The sequence below is a fragment of the Neoarius graeffei genome, chromosome 15, assembly GCF_027579695.1.
Source record: "Neoarius graeffei isolate fNeoGra1 chromosome 15, fNeoGra1.pri, whole genome shotgun sequence".
Classification (NCBI taxonomy): domain Eukaryota; kingdom Metazoa; phylum Chordata; class Actinopteri; order Siluriformes; family Ariidae; genus Neoarius; species Neoarius graeffei.
This window is the reverse complement of record NC_083583.1, coordinates 19,224,888-19,241,432: the sequence shown is the minus strand read 5'-3', so window position 1 is coordinate 19,241,432 and position 16,545 is coordinate 19,224,888. Positions and strand designations below refer to the sequence as shown.

At 41.1% G+C, this 16,545-nt stretch overlaps 1 protein-coding gene across 5 annotated transcripts in view; it reads right to left on the bottom strand.

Annotated features, from left to right (window-relative positions):
- The window catches only part of mical2a (microtubule associated monooxygenase, calponin and LIM domain containing 2a), a 138,443-nt gene that overhangs the window by 48,097 nt on the left and 73,801 nt on the right, over positions 1–16,545 (bottom strand). For all 5 annotated transcript variants that reach the window (XM_060940960.1, XM_060940956.1, XM_060940958.1 and 2 more), the window contains exons 13-15: positions 7,169–7,368; positions 2,764–2,870; positions 2,525–2,596 (exon numbers count right to left, since the gene is read on the bottom strand). In XM_060940960.1, coding sequence (XP_060796943.1) covers positions 2,525–2,596; positions 2,764–2,870; positions 7,169–7,368 — 379 coding nt within the window. The remainder of the gene's footprint in view (positions 1–2,524; positions 2,597–2,763; positions 2,871–7,168; positions 7,369–16,545) is intronic.

Genomic DNA, 16,545 nt, shown 5'->3' with positions numbered 1-16,545 from the left:
TTTGGCCCGCGAGGCAATCCCAAATGACTACTCGTCGGATTTGTGTATACAGCGCATTCACCGCTAATACTACAAATCCCATAATGCTCTGGTGTTATTTTGGTGCATCAATCAGGACAGGACCCAGAAACGCAGTAGGACGTCCAAACGTTCAACAACAAACGGACAGTTGCCATAGCGACTTCACGCTACAACTTTCACTGTGCTACCTGTGCCTGTGGGAGAATAAGATGCTGCAAGGAAACCTTGGCCATTTTCCTGCTGCCAAACCATAAAAATGCAGATCTCTACCGCCGTGTTCCCATGCGCACAGTTTACTGAAAAACTCAGTGTACTTGGCGCTGAGTTTAGCCGGCGATTTGCCGACTTTGATGTCCAGAAATGTAGGTTTGAACTGCTCAGTAATCCCTTCGCAGTTGATGTGGAAAACGCACCAACCAACCTCCAAATGGAGCTGATTGAACTCCAGTGTAATGCCATGCTGAAGTCAAAGTATGATGCTGTGGGCACCGCACAGTTTCCACAGTTCATCCCTGACACAATGCCTCAGGTCCGCACCCAAGCTGTTCAGATGCTCTCCATGTTCGGCAGCACTTATCTACGAGTATGTGAGCAACTTTTCTCCTCAATGAAGATGACCAAAACATCTCACAGGAGACGTCTGACTGATGAACGCCTTCGCTCGATACTGAGGATTTCCTCAGCTCAGAGCCCAGACATTGATGAACTAGCATCCAAGAAGAGATGCCAGGTATCTGGCTTGGGCACATCAGATTAGATCAGTGTGTAGCAAACTGAGCAATAATTAACCTTTTCTTTATGCACTTTTTCTTGCTACTCCAAGGCATGGGCTTGAATGGTTGATTGATTTATTATCTCATCTCATCTCATTATCTCTAGCCGCTTTATCCTTCTACAGGGTCACAGGCAAGCTGGAGCCTATCCCAGCTGACTACGGGCGAAAGGCGGGGTACACCCTGGACAAGTCGCCAGGTCATCACAGGGCTGACACATAGACACAGACAACCATTCACACTCACATTCACACCTACGGTCAATTTAGAGCCACCAGTTAACCTAACCTGCATGTCTTTGGACTGTGGGGGAAACCGGAGCACCCAGAGGAAACCCACGCGGACACGGGGAGAACATGCAAACTCCGCACAGAAAGGCCCTCGCTGGCCCCGGGGCTTGAACCCAGGACCTTCTTGCTGTGAGGCGACAGCGCTAACCACTACACCACCGTGCTGCCCTGATTTATTATTGTTGTTTTATTTTTAAAATTATTAGCCTGTGAATAAAAGTTTATTTTGATATTTAAATCAGAAGGCTGCAAATAGAAAAGAGGCATATGATTTTTATTTAAATTTCATTTAATAAATTAATGCCATTGATGTTTTTTTTTATTTGAAATTCGATTTAGCATGTCTGCGCTATTGTTATATATTGTATAGTAATAAGCGTTGCTTGTTCCATATTCAATGTTAAAGCAAAACTTGTTTGGGTCCATATTAAAAGGTTCATTTGTTCAATGTTGGCCCGCGACTTTGTTCAAGTTTTAAATTTTGGCCCACTGTGTATTTGAGTTTGACACCCCTGGTCTATAGTGAGGGTGTGAGGGGTCACTGATGATGTTTCTGGCTCGAGACAGAGCCTTTCTACCCGTTGTCTTGATTTCCTGTTTCTCGTTCTTGTCCTTGCTTAGCTGTTGATGTACTGTTTGCGCCTCGACCGACCCTTTTGCTTGTGTTCTCATTTTTGATCTAGCCTGCCGTTTTGGATTGTTTGCCTGTGTATACAGTATATTGTCTCACTGTCTGTATATCCTGCACTTTATTAATCTGTATACTTCTGCACATACATCCGCCTCCCTTGCGTACGTGACATGGAGATTATTCCATACGACTTCGAACCAACTCAGAAGAGTTGGAAAGACGACAGGATAAGGACTCGTCCGTCGCGCTGGTATTTACTGTACGTCATTACTGTCGCACAATTCAAACGTGCCAGATCAGGCGGCTGGTGGGTTTTCAAAATAATAAATTACATGCATGTATTTTTGTCATAAATACATATTATACCGAGCCTGTTTCCCTCGTAATCCTCACTAAGGTTTTGGACAGCACTACAAAATGGCGTCCACACTATATAGTGCCCTACATAGTGAGTAGGGAGCGATTTCGGACACAGGGAAAACTTCTGGCTTGATTACGTCAGCATTCGAAGGAGGGCCCGCGCGTCTTTTGACAACGTCGGCAGATGTCGGTCACTTTGATTTCTGCCGTACGTTTTACTTCCATCCTACGATGTCTCGCACAGGTCTCAGCGAATCTCGTTTACGGACATTGCTTTGACATATGGACTGATCTATTCCAGAGCGTATTTCAAACACTCATAACTTGCTATGGCAGTGACAAAATAGCTCTCAGAAATTCATTCCTACATTTTATAAAATGAGATCAATAGAATTTTGATTATAAAAAATTTGCCTTCAGTTCCCCTTTAAGCAATGTACTATATTTACCTGTTCCAGAAAACTGCAGACTGTCCTCCGTCTTCTTTTGTAAAAAGAATCATCTTCGACATTTTTGCCGTCCTGAAAGATAAAAAAGGAAAGCACTGATAAAAAACAAACTGCTTTAATATCTTCAAAGGACTCCATGATCTGGATGGAGATGGAAAGAGCTGTGAGGTCCAGCTCAAAGTAAACTGGACAAAATGTGTTTGAAGGGAGATAAAACCGATAAAGCTGATGCGTCCTACCTTTGGGATCCGTTTCCGAGGCTGTGTGAAGCTCATTGATCTATAAACAGGTTGAGAAGCTCTTTCAGTGTATTCCTCATTCTTTCTCTCCGTTTCCCTTCTTGAATCTGAAGTAAAAATGACAAATATATTTCCAGCTTAATAAGACCTGGACAATTAACAGCAAACGGACTTTATGAATTTAATTGAAACTTGAGCCTAATGAATGGAAAGTAAAGAAAGGGGTGAGCACACCTGCTTTTCTCTTGAAATGCCCACCAATAAATACGTTCTTACTCTCATGTCAACTAACCGTTTTTGTTTCAATATCACAGTATTACCGGAGAAGTGTGTCATGCACTGCAAAAAATGGCCTTTCAAAAATAAGAAATAAAAGATTAAAACAAAGGTGAAAAAAAATCTGCCAGTGGAACTAGTCAAATTTGACTTGGTAAGATTTCTTAAAGTAAGATGAAAAATCTAACCTGTTTTTAGATGAAATAATTCCAAAATAAGATTGGGGAACTTATTATGCGAGATCTGATTAACTCAAAATAATCAAAATAGTTCTTATAACAAGATCGTATTTCTTACATTTAGCCATTCAAGTCATTTTTATTTATTTCATTTTAAGGGTATTTCACTTAAATTCATGACAAAGTCTTAGCAGTAAAAACTGAATTTAAGATAAATATACTAATATCAGGATTGTTAAATTCTACAACTAAGCATTGCTAGCTTAAAAGATTCTCCTTTTGTGACCTGTAATTAGTGCTATGTTGATAAAGTGCTATGTCAAAGGGAATTGTTTTGGATCCATACATTAGATGCCCTACAACCCAAAGGGTTAAACGTAGACTTTGACATGAGTGTTATGTTATGATTGGAGGTATACCATTCGTTAAGTCTTGAAACTGCAGTTTATGAAGTTCTTGCTGATGTTTATGCAGTTATCTTGAACTTACACTTGCTTATATGTGTGTGTGTACTCAAGTTTGTATGTAAAAAGATGCATTTTATTGGTGCATTTGGGGTCAATTTAATGCCAGCTACCTTGGGTAGAGGAAATATGAAACTAGGAAGAACAGAAAAACTACAACTCCCACACTTGGACTACAACTCATCTGTGCAGGTGTGACTGAGCACCTTAATGAATCTTAATTGATTAGTTTGTTGTAGGCTCCATCTGTTTGTGCCCTGAGGAAGGTCTCTGACCGAAAGCTTGGCAATTATATGAATAAAAGGATCTAAGTGTGCAGACATTTTTTCTTGTTTTGACCTGTAATTAGTAAAATACTCTAGATATGAGACCAGAGACTATCTTGAATCAAGTTGACGACACGTGTAGCATTGCAACAAGTTTATTTTTTTCCCATTTCAACATTCAAACATTAAAACATCTCTTAAGATTCCACTTCCCCAGGACCTCAGGCACCAAAATCTCATCTCATCTCATTATCTCTAGCCGCTTTATCCTTCTACAGGGTCGCAGGCAAGCTGGAGCCTATCCCAGCTGACTACGGGTGAAAGGCGGGGTACACCCTGGACAAGTCGCCAGGTCATCACAGGGCTGACACAGACACAGACAACCATTCACACTCACACCTACGGTCAATTTAGAGTCACCAGTTAACCTAACCTGCATGTCTTTGGACTGTGGGGGAAACCCACGCGGACACGGGGAGAACATGCAAACTCCACACAGAAAGGCCCTCGCCGGCCACGGGGCTCGAACCCAGGACCTTCTTGCTGTGAGGCGACAGCGCTAACCACTACACCACCGTGCCGCCCAGGCACCTAAATAAATAAATAAATAAATAAATAAAGTCTACGCATTTTGACTTACACAACGCCAAAGCAACAGTGCATTTCGGGGGCACTGACTATTCATGTGTACGAGGGGTTTACAAGATCAGGCACAAAAACAAACAAACAAACAAACAAACACTGAACTTAACTCGCAGCATTCCAAAAAGACCTCACTAAAACGCCCTCCGCTCACTCATAGCCTTTTTGAAGGCACTTGTCTGGTCTAGAGTCTGTACAGCATCTAGAAGGAGCTCACTCTGAATGACTGAGAAAACACTCGCAGTAAACTTAGGATATGTAAGGTGGAGTTGAATTGTAATGAAAGATTCAAAGATTTTAGTAAAGTTCATTTATTCCCAAAACACAGCATACTTTGGGTTTTTTTCTTGAAACAAGATGAACCGCATTTGACAAATGTCCAAAACGTACTTACTTGTTTTAAAAAAAACTGTTTTATTTTCAAAGGTGCTCCAAATAAGACTTTTTCAAGACATTTTGTCTATACAAGATTTTCAAGATGGACTGTCTAAAAACTAGCCTTTCTAGCTAAATGAGGTTTTGCTTGTTGGGCAATTATGTCTTATAATAAGGGTGGCTAGATGTTTTGACTTGAAAATAGACAAATAAACTTCCTAAGATTTTTATTTTTTGCAGTGTGTGGGCTGGTAGATTTCAGAGAATGCGGAGTTCGAGCAAATTTCTGACTTGCACTGAAGCAGAGATAATCTCCATAAACCTCCTCTCCTCTATCTGTAACGTAGTAACCTGAACTGAGGTGAAGGCACATTCCTCCCACAGCAGAGAGGACGTAATAAATGTTCCATTTACAGATCTTTATCCCAAAACGCCTTATTAGTTTTAATCCTGCGATCACATGACCATGTCACGTCCAGTTTTTCTCTTGTAGACGTGGGGAAAATGCTGGTGTTATTGCTTATGGGCGTGGCACATGTGGCATATCTATAACAGTTCTTGACTTTGATTGGTCTGAGGAAATCCCTGCAGTTATTTAATTGGATTTTTGCTTCTTTTTTTTTTTTGCATCTTAATTAACTTGTATAGAATTGAGAACATAAGGTATGAAATATGCACCTTAATTAACCCTCTGGGGTCGAGAACTTCGCCGGCAAAGCTCGACAGGTTTAGAATGACTAGGTCATGTATTTAGATAAATATCTTTGCGAGTTTTTCATCATACAAGCATGATAAACATATTGACAAACTTTACACTTTCCTATGCGCCCACTGCCAAATGATATTATAATTTTTAAATTACCTAAATTAGATGAAACATAAAACTTGTCACCTTACTCAGTCACACCGGAGTCGGAGCGCTGAGCGCACAATTACACATTCATAAAAGACTATTCACGTGGTAACGGCATGATAATCACTTTCACTCTTCGATTCATTTCATGATTCAGGACAGCGAATCAATTAATGATTCAGTTCATGGTTCAGGACAGCGATTCGGTTCAATCTTGAGAACTGTGGCACTGATGATGAACGGTGCATTTTTTTTTTTAAACTTTGACTCAATCCAGCCAAAGATCAACTCGAGTAAGTGTTGTGGCAATTATTTCTTCTATTTCTGATGAGCAGATCGGTTGATATGTGTGCACTGTAGTGCATACACAGGAAAAAATGACTGAGCAGGGTTTTTTTTCCAGAGTTAAAAGTATTTTCCTCAAAATAGTTAATTTTGCTCTATTTTGAGTTTAGAGAGTAAAATTTGGAGTTGGAGTGGGAGCAAAATTACAGAGTAATTGTGTAACAGAGTAGATTGTGGCTCTGAACTAAGTAAAACAGTCCAAAAGTTAATTTCAAGACACACTGAATAGAGTCAAATACCAAAATAAAGTCAAACACCAGATAAATGAAGCTGTTGTAAAAAGCAGTTTTAGAACTGTGTTGGAATGTGTGGGGAAAAAAAAACATGACCTTACCTGTTGTGACTCGACCTCATAGGATTAAGAGTTAATCTGATGGGATTAAGAGTTGGCAATGGGAGGAGTTTTCACTCTTCTCATTGAATGGAATGGAAATTTTTTAAACTTCTCATTGAATACCCCTCCCACTGCCAACCCTTTATCCCAAAACAATCGGACATAATTTTTTTGATGGCCAGTTAATTGTCCAAATCAATGGAGCAGATTTAAGTTTTTGTGATTGATACATTCCTAAGACTGAACAGAATCACCTCAAGCGACCAAAACGGTTCGATACAATGCGTAAGGTCATATATTTTTCACACATTCCAACCCGATTCTAAACCTGCTTTTTACATCTTCATTTATCTGTGATTTTTTTTTAAAGTACAATCATGACATACATACTACATAGATATTATTGGAGCTGAACTTGTGTTAAATGCAAAAAAGTCATATGAATTTGAAAATATTGCTTAGATTTGTTGAAATTGACAACAAAATCAGAGTATGCCAAATCATTAGAGTGTCAGAAAATACCCTCAGACTCCAGAGGGTTAAACATAAACCAGGTGAAGGGACCTGGTTGTGAGATACACATCTCTCATATTCCACTCACTGGAGGACAAGTCATCATTTTGAAAATTTTGTATGTGAATCATCTGTTCATGAGAGATAAAAATGTCTACCTGAGGATGGCAGAGGCGTTCCCCGGAAGAGCTCGTAGAATTTGGACAGGTAGGTCACCATGCTGTTCTTGTCTGGCTCTTGGCCGGATGCGAGCTCTCTGCCTGTAGTGAACGGCTTGATACCAAACTCCTTTTCTGCTGTGTCAAATGCCAGCTGGACATTTTTAGCAGAGTCTTCTTCATTCAGGGAATCATAATCACTAGGGCAAAGAAAGTGCAATAAGAGATACACATACAGAACAAATGCAAGATGCAGGTTTAAGTCCTTGTTTAAATCAAACAATTGTCCCTGTTTCAAATATGTATTTATAATTTCATATAAATTTTTTCAGCAGAGACTGCAGAATGCTGGGTAATAATTACAGTAACAAAGTATGTTTACTTGAGTACTGTACTTAAGTACACACTGAGTATCTGTACTTTACTTGAGTATTTTTTTTTGGAAACATGACTTTAACTTTACCACATTTGAAAGATAAATATTGCACTTTTTACTCCACTACATGTCTGTCAGGGTCCTTGTTACCAGTGGCGTAGCCAGGATTTTTTACATGGGGTGGCCAAAGGGGGGCCAAAGATATACAAGGGGTGGCCATGCTGTGACTAAATAAAGGGGGGGGGGGGGGGGGGGGGGTCCGGGGGTCCTCCCCTGGGAAATTTTGAATTTGCTAGATTTGATTTCCTGTATTCTGATGTATCTGGTGGCATATCTGGTGCCTAACTCATGAACAAAACCCACACAGCAAATTCCCCAGTGTTGAATTAACACCCAGAGTGTTTATATTGGTCCAATTGGACCAATATAAACACTCTGGGTGTTAATTCAACACTGAGGAATTTGCTGTGCACACTGTAAAAAAGAATAGTTGAGAATACTTGAAATTTCAAGGCAACAGTCTGCATTAATAATTTTATGTTTTGCCAACGATGTGCCCATGATAATCCAAACTATGATAACACTGTTATCTTTATTAAGAAGTCTTAATTAAGTCAATTTTCAATTCCTCATTCTGCCAACATAGATTTCTCTTTTTGCTGAACAGTGGCATTCACAGTAGTACAAAAAGGCAATTGAGGTTCTCACAATTTTTGGGGGGGCTTTTTTCACCTTTCTTTGGATAGGACAGTGTAGAGACAGGAAATGAGCAGGAGAGAGAGAGATCAGAAAATGACCTCAGGTCAGAATCAAACCCAGGCCCCTGGATTTATGGTATGGCGCCTTATCCACCTGAACCACGACAACATGAACTTCAACTGGAGAGAGAACCACATTGCCCAGCCCTTGCATTTGGGAGAGGAAACCACGTGTCTTGGTCATTCAGAGCATGCGCTGAATAAACATCTGTGACAATTATGTATTTTCAATTCAGATTATTCACTATTGTATATTTACACATCATTGAGGTGCACCCTATCAGTTTGATGTGGATTTTTCTTGATGTGGATAATTCTAAAAAATAGAATTACGCTTTGTTCAAGTAATTCCATATTCACAATTGAATGGACAAGAAAATATGAATAATTATTAACGAACAGAAAAATCCACATCAAACTGATAGGGTGCACCTCAATGATGTGTAAATATACAATAGTGAATAATCTGAATTGAAAATACATAATTCCCACAGGTGTTTATTCAGCGCATGCTCTTAATGACCAAGACACGGGGTTTCCTCTCCCAAATGCAAGGGCTGGGCAATGTGGTTCTCTCTCCGGTTGAAGCTTATGTTGTCGTGGCTCAGGTGGATAAGGCGCCATACCATAAGGGGTGTTCACACGGCAACTTTTACTCCGGTGTAGCACCGGGGCTGCCCCGGTAGAGCGTTCACACGGTACAAAGTTATACCAGTGTAGCCCCTGAAAGCTGCTTAAACCGGTGCAAATCTAACCCTGCTCGGGAGGTGGTTTAAGAAATTTACTCCGGAGTAAATGCTAGTTTGCGGGGCAGCACCGATATAAAATGGGACGTCTGAACGCTACAGGGGTAGACTCGCTACGCGTGAGGAGAGTTGATTACATACGGGCATTGCATAATTTGCATCCTGGTATTTTGCGCTTCCAAAATGGCGAATATCAACAACAACAGAACTGCGTGTCTTCCAGTGTTGCCAGATTGTCAGTTTTAAGTGCATTTTGGTGGATTTGAACATATTTTGGGCTGGAAAAAGTCAGCAATATCTGGCAACACTGGTGTCTTCATCCACGTTGTTTTCCCGGCGCTTGATGATGCCATGACAACCGGGAAAAGGAAGTACATTTTCACGCATGCGCATATTTCATTTCCGCATTATTACTATCGGAAATGATAGTAATAATGATAGGAAATGATAATAATAAAAGGAAATGATATCAAAACTTTATTACTATCAAAGGAAATTATAAAGTTTTTGCTACTATTGCACGGTCGCAGAAACTGCCGTGTGACCGCAAGTGGGGCTGCACCGGTGCTAACACGCTTCTCTCTAGTAAGCAGGGTTGTGACGTGTGAACGCTCCACAAAATTTACACCGGTGTAAGATATATCGCAACAAAATACATCAGTGCAGCATCGATGCAAATATGTGCCGTGTGAACAGGGCTATAAATCCGGGGACCTGGGTTCGATTCCGACCTGAGGTCATTTCCCGATCCCTCCCTGTCTCTCTCCCGCTCATTTCCTGTCTCTACACTGTCCTATCCAAATAAAGGTAAACAAAAATTGTGAGAACCTCAATTGCCTTTTTGCACTACTGTGAATGCCACTGTTCAGCAAAAAGAGAAATCTATGTTGGCAGAATGAGGAATTGAAAATTGACTTAATTAAAAATTCTTAATAAAGATAACAGTGTTATCATAGTTTGGATTATCATGGGCATACATCGTTGGCAAAACCTAAAATTCTTAATGCAGACGGTTGCCTTGAAATTTCAAGTATTCTCGACTATTCTTTTTTTACAGTGCATGTGAGCCAAGAGGTCAGAAATTAATGTATTAATTTATTTATGTAACATAAAGCATCTGCAAAACAAAGAAACCATCCAACTTGTTTACTCTAGTTAAGCATCAGGATTTTAACGATCACTACTAAAATGCAAAAGTAAAAATATAGCAGAGGGTCGTTGAAACGACGTAGAGTTTTGGTCAGAATGGTCGGTTTCCGTCGTACGTCAGAAAATCAACGTTGAAACGGCGCCGTGAAACGTCGATTTCTCCGCCGTCTGAGAGGGTCGATTTATCACCGTTGAATCAACGTGGGTAAAGGTTGATCTGTCGACCGTCAGAGAAGGTTGAATATACGACGTTGAACCATCGTCACTTTTGCCGGCCAGTTTTCAACATTGGTAGGATAACTGACCCGTAGCCAGGGGGGATCGGAGGGTTCGTTCGATCCCCCCGCGACACCGCGCCCCGGACACACACGCCTCAAGATTACTCAAGATTTATTCATTTGTTCATGTCCGATGAATATACATTGATTCACATTTAAATTTACAATATCAAATCCAGACTAATCAAAAAAGAAAAGTAGACTAATGGCCCTTTTCCACTACCCTTTTTCAGCTCACTTCAGCTCGCTTCAGCTCACTTCAGCCTGACACGGCTCGCGTTTCGACTACCAAAAACCAGCACGACTCAGCTCGCTTCAGCCCTGCTTAGCCCCTAAAACTCGCACCGTTTTGGAGTGGGGCTGAAGCGAGCCAAGCCGTGCCGAGTGAGGCTGGGGGCGTGAGCAGACACTCCCCTGTGCACTGATTGGTGAGGAGGAGTGTCCTCACATGCCCACACACGCCCCGCGAGCGCGCTGGGATCTGTAAACACCGCAAACCCGGAAGAAGAAGAATTACGAGAATTTCTGAAGCCTTATGCGCCTCGCCTCATCTATACGCTCTTGCCAGTATCTGTTGGCGGTGTCGGTGACAACAAGCCACAGCACCAAGACCAGCAACACTAACGACTCCATGTCCTCCATGTTTATTGTTTACTATTCGGGTCGTGAGATACCGCTTAAAAGCTCACTGAATCAGTGACATACAGAGCATCGTGGACGAGTTCGCGGAGCGCAAGGCTCGTCGTATGCCCTTCAAATAATGCGCGCAGTAGGCTATTGATGTTTTATTATGAGCCATGTACAGTATGTCACCTAATGTTTTTTTGTTTCTGAGTTACATGTTCGTTTGAAGGACTTAATGTACAAAATAACATAGTTGCACCCGGTAGTGTTGAAATTGGTAAACACAGTGCATTCAGTGAGGTTTGCACCGCCCTCCTTTTATTTCTGACTCTTCCTGTCACCGTTGCAACCTCTGAGCGCTCATTCGTATGCCCTTCAAATAATGTGCGCAGTATAGGCTATTGATGTTTTATTATGAGCCATGTACAGTATCCTAATGTTTTTTGTTTCTGAGTTACATGTTCGTTTGAAGGACTTGATGTACTAAATAACATAGTTGCACCCGGTAGTGTTGAAATTGGTAAACACCGCAGTTGCGGACATTTTGTAGCCTAAAATGATGTTATGATAAGCTTTAATAAAGGGCCCAGTCATTTGCCCCGCCCCCGGCCCGGCTCTGACTTGTTCCGCCACTGTCACTGATGTCACTGTTTGCGCTGCTTAACGACATCACGTGACGTCCACCCACTTTCGCTAACTCCACCCAATGTGTCCACCCACTTCCAGCCAGCACGGTTCAGCGCGGTTGTAGTGGAAAAGCGGCATAAGTGAGGACGAGTTAGAAAAACGGGTTCATTTCTCCTATGTTTATGTTTACACGTTTTGTTCAGACTGCTTTACACCCCAATCCAGTGGGTGGCGGTAATGCCCCCATTAGACCCCTTTCACTGACGTCACCAGAAACCGGAAGTAAACAAACCCTGCGCCACATTGGAAGACCAACAAACTCGTGATTAGAGGGAAATAATGGCAGCGCGCGGTATGTGAACCCATGAGGCACTTGGATCATCATAAACCTACAATGGTAAACTTTTGTGCTGTGTTAGGGTTCCAACAAAGCTGATGGGAAAGGTGAAAAGAAGTCTTTCTACAGAATACCAGCTGTGATTGAGACACAAGCAAACCAAGGAGCTTTCTGCCGGGAGACAGAGAGAGGATTTAGCTGCTTTATGCAGAGCGGATCTGAATACTTCAAGTCTATTTTGTTACTGGTAAGTCACTAGGCTAGAGTGTTGTAGAACATTTTTTTAAATGTTTACTGAATAAAAACAAACTTAATTTTATCAAATATTCTCTACTCTATATTTCATTTCTTTCTTTTGTTTTAATTTTCCTCCCTCCATCCCTCTTTGGATTTTAAATATAGTTTTTCCCCATGTCCAAATAATGAGGTAGGGTGGCATTTAGAAACCCATAGCCTACTGCTGACTTTCTTTATCAATGCTGCATCAAATTAATTTTGGTTATGTTTTTCTGTTTCCATGTACAGGTCTGCGCCGCAGGAGGAATAGGCCACAATTATAAATAAATCATAAAATGTTTCTAAGAACTTGTTCAAGTGTGTTCTGTTCCTTATAAATGTTAAAAGTTATGCCTCATTAGATAGCTTGACAAACATTAGGAGAGGTGCATTGTTGCATGCATTTTTATATCCTGTTGTACATTAAACAGGCCGTAGCCTACGCACATTGACATAAATTAAGTTTCACTTTCATGGTTGAAGTATGCATGTGTGTGTTCATCCTAGGCAAGAGCCCCGATGCTTTATTGTTAGCTAGTTTAATTTAGCCTGTTTTGCTTGATTTGTAGCCTTCCTGTTGTACATAAAACAGGAAGTAAAGTTGGATGAATCATCGCCGAAAATTCAACTATAAATCGACCGAAATACGTAGTTGAATAAAGGGTGAAAGGGGGTCTATTCTCTGTCGACCACCAGCCACTTTTCAACGTCGTTTCAACGGAAACTCGTATGAGCAAAGCGGTGTTGAATCAACGTCGGTGATCGACGGTGATTCGACGGCGTATAGGTCGAAGAACATGCCGATGATTCCACGTCGAATCAACGACCCTCTGCTATAAAAGATCACCTGTCCCAGGCACCTGGGAAGTAGTAAGGATATTAGTCAGGCTTGAATAAAGAGTGCTTTGCTCAGGAAAAGGAAAATACTTGTATACTTAACTCATACATACAACATATGTAAACACTTACAACATGTTGTGATATTGTCCATTGTAAGTACTGTACAAACTAAATGTGTTTGTGTGTGAGAGAGGGGGAAAGTATGTGCACTGCATGTAGATATAGATGAGCTGTAGTATACGAATTGTGTGTGTGTGTGTGAAGATATCTCATCTCATTATCTCTAGCCGCTTTATCCTTCTACAGGGTCGCAGGCAAGCTGGAGCCTATCCCAGCTGACTACGGGCGAAAGGCGGGGTACACCCTGGACAAGTCGCCAGGTCATCACAGGGCTGACACATAGACACAGACAACCATTCACACTCACACCTACGGTCAATTTAGAGTCACCAGTTAACCTAACCTGCATGTCTTTGGACTGTGGGGGAAACCGGAGCACCCGGAGGAAACCCACGCGGACACGGGGAGAACATGCAAACTCCACACAGAAAGGCCCTCGCCGGCCCCGGGGCTCGAACCCAGGACCTTCTTGCTGTGAGGCGACAGCGCTAACCACTACACCACCGTGCCGCCTGTGTGAAGATATGTTGCATGTAAATACAAAAATGAAGTGCATAAGTTGTGTGTGTGAGAGAGAGAGTGTATGTTAAGAGTGCATGAGTGTTGTGTGTGTTATATGTGAATATAGAAGTGGGTGAGTGTGTGTTCAGAGTGCACGAGTGGTGTGTATACCAGTGAGTGTGTTACATGTAAATATAGAAATGTAGTGCATCATGCATGAGTGGTGTGTGTGTGTAAGAGAGGATGTGTATTGAGAGTGCATGAGTTGTATCTTATAGTGAGTGAGAGAAAGACATAGTGTGTGTTAAGAGAGTGAAGTATGTGTTCATACATGAGAGAGAGAGTGTTAAGACAGTGCGTGAGTGTTACATTTAAATATAAAAATTTAGTGCATGAGTTGTGTGTCTGTGTTGAGAGTGTATGAATGTTACATGTAAATATAGAAATGTGATGCATGAGTGGTGTGTGTGAGAGAGAGAGGGGTAGGGGGAGAGTGTGTGTTGAGAGAATGCATGAGTGTTGTGTATGTATGAGTGTGACAATTATTAATCAATGTGTACTCCCACCAGTAACACACAACATCTCTATATTTTCACGTAACAGGCAAACATTAACTTTAAAGTTGTATTCTGCGGTTAGAGTGAGCAAAGTGATTCACAAACTCATCCAAGTTTAGGCATTTGGCTCGGCTAGACTCCACTCTGAATTGTCTGAGGACAGAATTGTAACTGTATGTCTACAAAGTGAGAAAACTTGAAGAGAGTATGAGAGATGAATAACTTACCTCCCAAATTAATCGCACATTCATGTAGGTTGTTGTATTGTTGGACTAGACCATGACTATCTGATGTCACGACAACGTGCTCATCCACCTGCTGCTCGAATGCACAAAATGTTTGTGTGCTACGGTAATATGAATCCCCATAGAAACCAAATAGGCGGAACAAAAATCCAGCGGGCGGAACTAACATTTCGTGGGACATATCGGTTTTATAAATTTTATTGTCTGGCCCTGGGGTGGCCAGGGCGGGGCCAAGGCGTGCCCTGGGGTGGCCACGCCCCCCCCCTCCCGGCCACCCCTCCCCCCCTCCTGGCCACCCCTTAGCTCTACCCCTGCTTGTTACTATGAAGCAGCTTTGAAAGTGGATGTTTTTTCTTTTCTAAAACGTGATTGTTTTTTTCCGCAGGTGACACTGAGACAGCCGATCAGTAAATCACTAGGGTCACGTCATGTCCATAGACTGTATAAAATCAAGTTCAATGATTTCTCAGCAGCGTTATTTAACACGATCAGTTGATGGCAGAATGGAAGGAGGCGGTTCTTCTGGGGAATGCACGCACCCACGGCCATACCTAGAACCCATGTTTCAGTTTTCTGAAAGGATTAAAGATTCGTTTCATTTTAAATGTTTGCTTTGTTTGCCGAAAACGAACCACATCACGGCCTTCAAAAACTCGCCATCCAACCTGTGGAAGCATATTGAGGTATATAAACGTTTTATTCCAAGAGAAAGCTTGCGATGAAGTTGTCTGTGCTTTTAGAGCTAGCGATAACGTTGCAATAGCTATGCAGTCTGGTGAGTCAAATGACTTTCTATGGATTTGCCCTCCAAGTTGCCGTAGCCTTGTCCACGGCTAACATTCACACATAGCTAGTTAACTTGGACACTGTTAGCATGTAAAAATGGTGTTACGCTAACATGAATAACATTAACTTATCTGAAGTCCTTTCAGAAATAAGTTTTAGCATAATCTTTCCAAATAAACAGAATGTAGAAATCTTTCTTTTCTAGTAACGTTAGCTACCCAATATGATTTTGAAAAGCGTTTGCTAGCATGTCAGGTGGAGCTTCACTGACTAGCTAGCTTAACATTAAACCACCATGATGGCACGGCATGCGTTCATTTTGTGAATTCACATTTCTGTCTTTGGTAATGTCATTAGGTTTTGTAAGCGTTGTGGCAATAATACAACGTTGCGTTGACAGAAAATGTCCTTTTAATACTTAAGTATTTTTAAAAGCAAGTGCTTCAGTACTTTAACTTCAGTAAAAATTTGACTGGACAATTTTCACTTGTATCGGAGTAATATTTAACCAGTGGGATCTGTACTTTGACTTCAGTCATAAAGTCGGGTACTTTGTCCACCTCTGAATAATTATAACCAACAAACAAACAAAAAAAAAACAGCTTTTGACTGTTAAGCTGATTTGCAATAGTGAGTTTTCCTGTTTAATGCAGTGTGACATATAATCAACCTCTCTATCATTTTAAGCCAGAGGTGGACAAAGTACCCAACTTTATTACTGAAGTCAAAGTACAGATCCCACTGGCTAAATATTACATATTACTCCGATACAAGTGAAAGTTGTCCAGTCAATTTTTTTTTAATGAAGTTAAAGTACTGAAGCACTTGCTTTTAAAAAATACTTAAGTATTAAAAGTACATTTTCTGTCAACGCATTGTTGTATTATTGCCACAATGCTTACAAAACCTAATGCCGTTACCAAAGACAGAAATGTGAATTCACAAAATGAACGCATGCCGCGCCATTATGGTGGTTTAACGTTAAGCTCGCTAGTCAGTGAAGCTCCACCTGACACGCTAGCAAACTCTTTTCAAACTCAAAATCATATTGGGTAGCTAATGTTACTAGAAAAGAAAAATTTCTACATTCTGTTTATTTGGCAAGATTATGCTAAAATATATTTCTGAAAGGACTTCAGATAAGTTAACATTATTCA